Below are 5,463 nucleotides of genomic sequence, written 5' to 3'. Positions count from 1 at the left end.
GCTCAGGGAAAAACCTCCGGGTGAAGCTGGCCCGCTGCCTGACCGGGCCCAGGGAATGACCCGCGAAGCGGGGAACCCTGGATTATCAAAAAAAATTATATTATAGCACATGGCACATTTTAAAATTGAGACGGGTTTGCTTACAAAGAAAAAAACTATTTCTAATAAAAAAAAACTATTTCTGAAGAACATTTTAGGTTTACTGTGCGCGTTTCTACGTACCCTCAAATCGCAATTCCTAAGCCGAATTTCTAAAAGATATTCAATCCAATTCTCGACAATCCGCCGAAGTGAGTCGTCGCCGATAAGCACTTCTGTTCATTGTGGTGACCTCTCCTCCTCTGCTTCCAGCGCTCTCATACTCTCATCACGGTGTTGGTGAATGACGTGTTTCGTCTTCTTCAAAAAAAAAAAAAAATTATCTGGTTCTTGTAAGAGATATCACGTATCTCTATAGAAGATCTTCTATGATATCGATCCCTCTGTTTTAGGAATGTATAGCCAATGGCTGCCATACATACTTTGTATATATAACTCCTATTGTACATTCTAAAGAAATATATCAAATATATTCTTAACAGTGTATCAGAGCTCGATCCAAACAATCTAATCTGATCCAAACAATCCAATCTGATCCACATCGATCTTGACCTAAAGTTGGCCCATCGATCCTTACCCGAACATTCCTAGGTTGACGCTCAAATAACCATCATCTCGAGGGCGTATTAGAGACTAAGTCTTTCACATCGGTAGTTGGAAGGAATCCTAAACAATACATAAGATAGAAGAGTCGCTCCACTTACTATCAATTGGTTTTAGGTTGGAAGTCTATCTAGCTTAACAAGATAACACGGTATCAAGAGCATAAACCCCTTTTTTTTTATCGCCACCATATTTTTCTTCCCTTCTTTTCTCTAAATCGCCATGGCTACAACATTGATCAAGTCGATACCACCCAACCCCTTCTTAATGTAAACATGATCAATGTCAACAAACTCACCTCCACCATTACAATGACTTGGAGTCTCCAAGTTCATGCTCTACTCGACGGGTACGACCTCGCTGGATACGTCGATGGATCAATACCAGCACCAGATCAAACAATAACCGTCGACAATCTTGGTGAATCTGGAGTTCACAAAGTGGAGGCGTCAGAATCGTCTATATACATTGGTCTCATCAGCATCTTATCTCCATCCATACAATCGCTTTTCACCAACACCAAGACGTCTCATGAAGTTTGGAAGTCTCTCAGTTAACCTATGCAAGCCCAAGTCGTGGCCATATTCAGCAGCTCTGTCTACAACTCAAAAACTTCACCAAAGGCAACAAGAGCATTGATGAGTATGAGAGGCTTAACTAGCCGTTTGATCAACTAGCTCTGCTTGAGAAACCTATGGATCATGAAGACACGATAGAATATGTCATTGGTAGCCTACCTGAGGAATACAAAATTTTTGCTGAACAGATTGAAGGCAGAGATAACACTCCATCAATCATTGTGATCACGAGAAACTGATCAATAAGGAAGCCAAGATAATGGCAGTCTCCACTCCTGCTGTCAACTCGGTTTCAGTAACGGAAAACATTGCCACCACTCGCTCAAAGCAACATCAGCTGCGAGGAAAACAACTCCAGCTGGAACAACACCAACAATAAGCCGAACCAGTTTCACTCACACAGAAACACGAGTATAAGCCATCGAAAGGATACAAGATCGCTGCCAAATTTGCAGTGTTTTGGTCCTAGTGCTAGACGGTGCCCACAGATGCCACATATGCCTCAGCAGCAATACACCAACGTCAGCTCATCTCCTTTCCGCCCCTGGCAACCGAGAGCCAACCTTGCAGTATCGGCTCAACGTTCATCAACAGCGTGGCTCATGGATTCAGGGGCAACACATCACCTAACAAGTGATCTTCACAACATGTCGATTGAGATGACTCGGTTCTGATTGGTGATGGGTCTGGTCTTGCCATAACCCACACTGGTTCCATTTCTCTGCCCTCAGCTACAAGAAACTTATCTCTGAATAATGTTGTTGCGTGCCAAACATTAAAAAAATCTCATTTCAGTTTATGGCCTTTTGTAATGCTAGCATGGTGTTTGTTGAATTTTTCCCTGCTTCTTTTCAGGTGAAGGACTCGGTATCCCGTTAATCCAAGACAAAACCAATGATGAGCTTTATGAGTGGCCATATAACCCTTCAAGCCTTTTTTGCTTCTTCTGTACCCAAAAATAAATTGTCTGATTGGCACACCGGTCTGTTCCTATTCTTAAAACTAGTATTTCAAAATTTTCTTTATCTTGCACTCAATCTGTATCCCAAACTATTTTGTGCTCGTATTGTGCTATCAATAAACACAACAAATTGTCTTTTCATATTGAACATTCAAACAAAGAACAATACTTAGGTTCACCTCCTATGGTGAATGGTCAAATTCACCCCACTTTTTATCACCAACTAAATTGCCATGTATGATTAATTAAAAAAAGCAATAATAAAAAAAAGATAACTAGCTGAAAAAACACAAAACCGACATTAACACCGTCTGGAAAACTCTAATCTCTAAAAACTTAAAGTCTAAAATCATAAACCCAAAACCCCAAAACTCTAAACCATAATGTCTAATCCTAAATCTAAAATCTAAACTCTAAACCTAAAACTCTAAACAATAAATCCTAAATCTTGAAATCTAAACCCTAAAGCCAAACCCTAACCCAAAACTCTCTAACTATAAAATCCTAAATCTTAAAATCTAAACCCTAAATCTTAAATCTCAAACCCTAAACTCTAAATCCTAAACCCTAAACTCAAAACTCTAAATATTAAACCCTAAACTCTAAATCATAAATTCGAAACCCAAACATAAACCCGAACCCTAAACAAGTGATGGGTTTAGGTTTAAAGTTTAAGGTTTTGGTATAGTGTTCATGGTTTAGAATTAGTGTTTATAATTTAGGATTTAGGATTATGGCTTATGGTGTATGGTTAGAATTTAAGGTTTTTTCAACAATTCTTTTTAATTTTATTGTTTTTTAACTATTCTTATATGACACTTTCATAGATTACAAAGAGTGAAGTGAATTTAACCATTCGCCGCAAGGGGTGAACCTGCATATCGTTCTATCAGCATATAATAAAGTTCACTCTTCCAAAACAAAACAAAACAAAAAAGCTAAAACCTGTTTAGGGTTTGCAGATAATCACAAAGCAAGGAAGCAAAGCTCTCGGATTAAGCAAATAAAGCTCCTCGACATTTGTATACAACCCACCTTTCCCAGCCAAAGAATCAAACCCACTCATCATCAACCCATTCATCTCCTCCACATTCTCCACCGGTCGATGAACTCTCCCAGCCACAACCCTACCACACATCAACACTTTCCTCACCGTCCGATCAACATCTCCCTCGTTGTTCAAAACCGACTCAAACGCTCTCCCGCTCGTGGACGCCGTGAAGACACCAACCCCATTGTTATTCTTCTCCCGTTTAGCCGAGAATCCGTTCCGTATAATCCGGCAGACGCAGCATTTTCTGCCGTGCAGACACTCGTCGTTCCGTTTATCCCTAAACCGCAAGCGACGGGTGGTGCCGTGGAACCTGAGCAGCTCGTTGCCGTCGGCGAGACATCTGGGATGCTTTTTCTGGAGCTTGCTAGCTCTGATCTTCGCCGTCTCTCCGTATTCTCGAATCTTGCAATTTTTTCTGCATGTTGTGCACTTTCATGACTCGGTCGATTTTCCCACATTGATTTTCGGACTTTAACCAGCTCGTTCTACAGATTATCTCCACGATTTTTCTTGATGAATCGCCTTCAACGAGCTCTGTCACTGTAATATGATAAAGTTGAGAACTTGTAGACCTAAATGCATGATTTGAATAGGAAATTTGGGAGAATATTTGCTAAATTTGAATATTTTTTTGCTCTGAAACAATCAGGATCTTTAACTCCATTCCATGGAATGGACTAATCAATAATAAAAAAAAATCATTCTATTTGTATGGTAATTAGGGTAATGCTTTTTTTTTTTTTTTCATTATTCCATTCCCACTCCATTAGCGGAATTGGAGATGGTCGAAGTGCATACATTCAATGGTGAATATTCAAATTTTGAAAAATATCATAAATTACTAAATTAGTGATATTTATAATCTAAGTCATGATGAAAATTAGGGAAACTTTTTATTTGGTATTTTTAATTTATTTGCATATGAAATTTAGAATGTTTTCATAAAGTTGAAAATTTAGTTATTTTCTGAAAACCCTAATTGCGTTGTTTCAATTGTGAAAAAAATCTGAATATTGAATTGTTTACCTGCGTGTTTTGAGAAATGATGAGCTTCGCAGGTTCAAGTATATTGAAATGTTCACCACATTTATTGCATGAAACCGAGGATCTGCCACCGTTAGTGGCGGAGTCTCTGTTAATCTCCAAAGAAACTCTCCTCTTTGTGTGAAACCCTAACCCTTCTACCTTCCTCCTCCTCTTCCGTCTCTCTCCGAGCCCTTTCTTGCCGTCGTTGGCGACGCTTGGCTTCTGTAAGAAGGCGAATGGTTCAGATAATTCATCGGCGTTCCGGCTCAGCATCCCAACAAAAGTCGTGGACCGTTTATTTCCTCCTCCGCCGGATTCCGTTGCTCGGCGGGTGAAGCCATGTCTCCGACGCCGGTGATCTTAATCTCGCAAGTGGAGCTACTGAGGATGACTTCGTGAGTCATGGGATTGAGAAACTCGTTGCTTCCAATAGAACGTGGACTACCACTTATCGGCGGTTTCTCGAAATGCCGTTTGCTTCCATGTATTACGTCTTTGAGATTCGCTATCGATCTCGAACATCCCGATAACCTCCCCCACATCCGCCGGCGGAGGTGACGCGGGAGATTTCTCTTGGTGGAGATTGTGGTGAGGTGTTTTGTAGATTTGAGGTCGTGGACATCAGATAGTTCGGATTTACAGTGGAGAGATTTCTTGAGAGAGACCAAACAGTTGGGAAGTTCTTTTTCTTGTTCTTTGGATAAATGTTTTTTTGTTGTCTCTTTGAAGCTTCGTCTTTTCTTTTGGCTTCTTGTGCTTGAATCCTCCATTGTGTTGTAACCTTCTCTCTGTATCTTCTTATTATGAGATTTTTAGGATTTTATTGGAAGTGATATTTGAATGGACCCTATTTTTAATATAGACGAAGCAAAACAGGCAAGTGAATATGTTTCCGTCTTATGAGATGACTAGTATTAGCCCGTGCATACGCACGGATAAAATTTGTTTGCTTCTCTAAATGATTTTCTCATAAACCCGTAATGTATTTACGTTTGTTTTATCAAAGTAAGATTGCATATTTTGGAGCTGGATACCTAGAATCTCAAATTAGAAATGGCTACAGCCAAACAAAAAAATTGAAGCATTTAAACAATTATTATGATTTTGAAAAGAGGACGTACATATGGAAGCAAAGTTGCCTC

At 39.7% G+C, this 5,463-nt stretch overlaps 1 protein-coding gene across 1 annotated transcript; it reads right to left on the bottom strand.

Moving 5' to 3' along the window:
* Positions 1-3,190: 3,190 nt before the first annotated feature.
* On the bottom strand, positions 3,191-5,091 carry LOC106423173. The gene is given in 7 exon segments (XM_048771024.1): positions 3,191-3,540; positions 3,543-3,588; positions 3,590-3,701; positions 3,703-3,835; positions 4,322-4,354; positions 4,357-4,490; positions 4,535-5,091. Coding segments are annotated over 7 exon segments (1,365 nt in total).
* Between the last annotated feature and the right edge of the window lie 372 nt (positions 5,092-5,463).

Source organism: Brassica napus, assembly GCF_020379485.1.
Source record: "Brassica napus cultivar Da-Ae chromosome C9 unlocalized genomic scaffold, Da-Ae chrC09_Random_24, whole genome shotgun sequence".
NCBI classification, from domain to species: Eukaryota; Viridiplantae; Streptophyta; class Magnoliopsida; order Brassicales; family Brassicaceae; genus Brassica; species Brassica napus.
The sequence above is the reverse complement of the archived record's forward strand: the minus strand, read 5'-3'. Positions and strand labels throughout refer to the sequence as shown.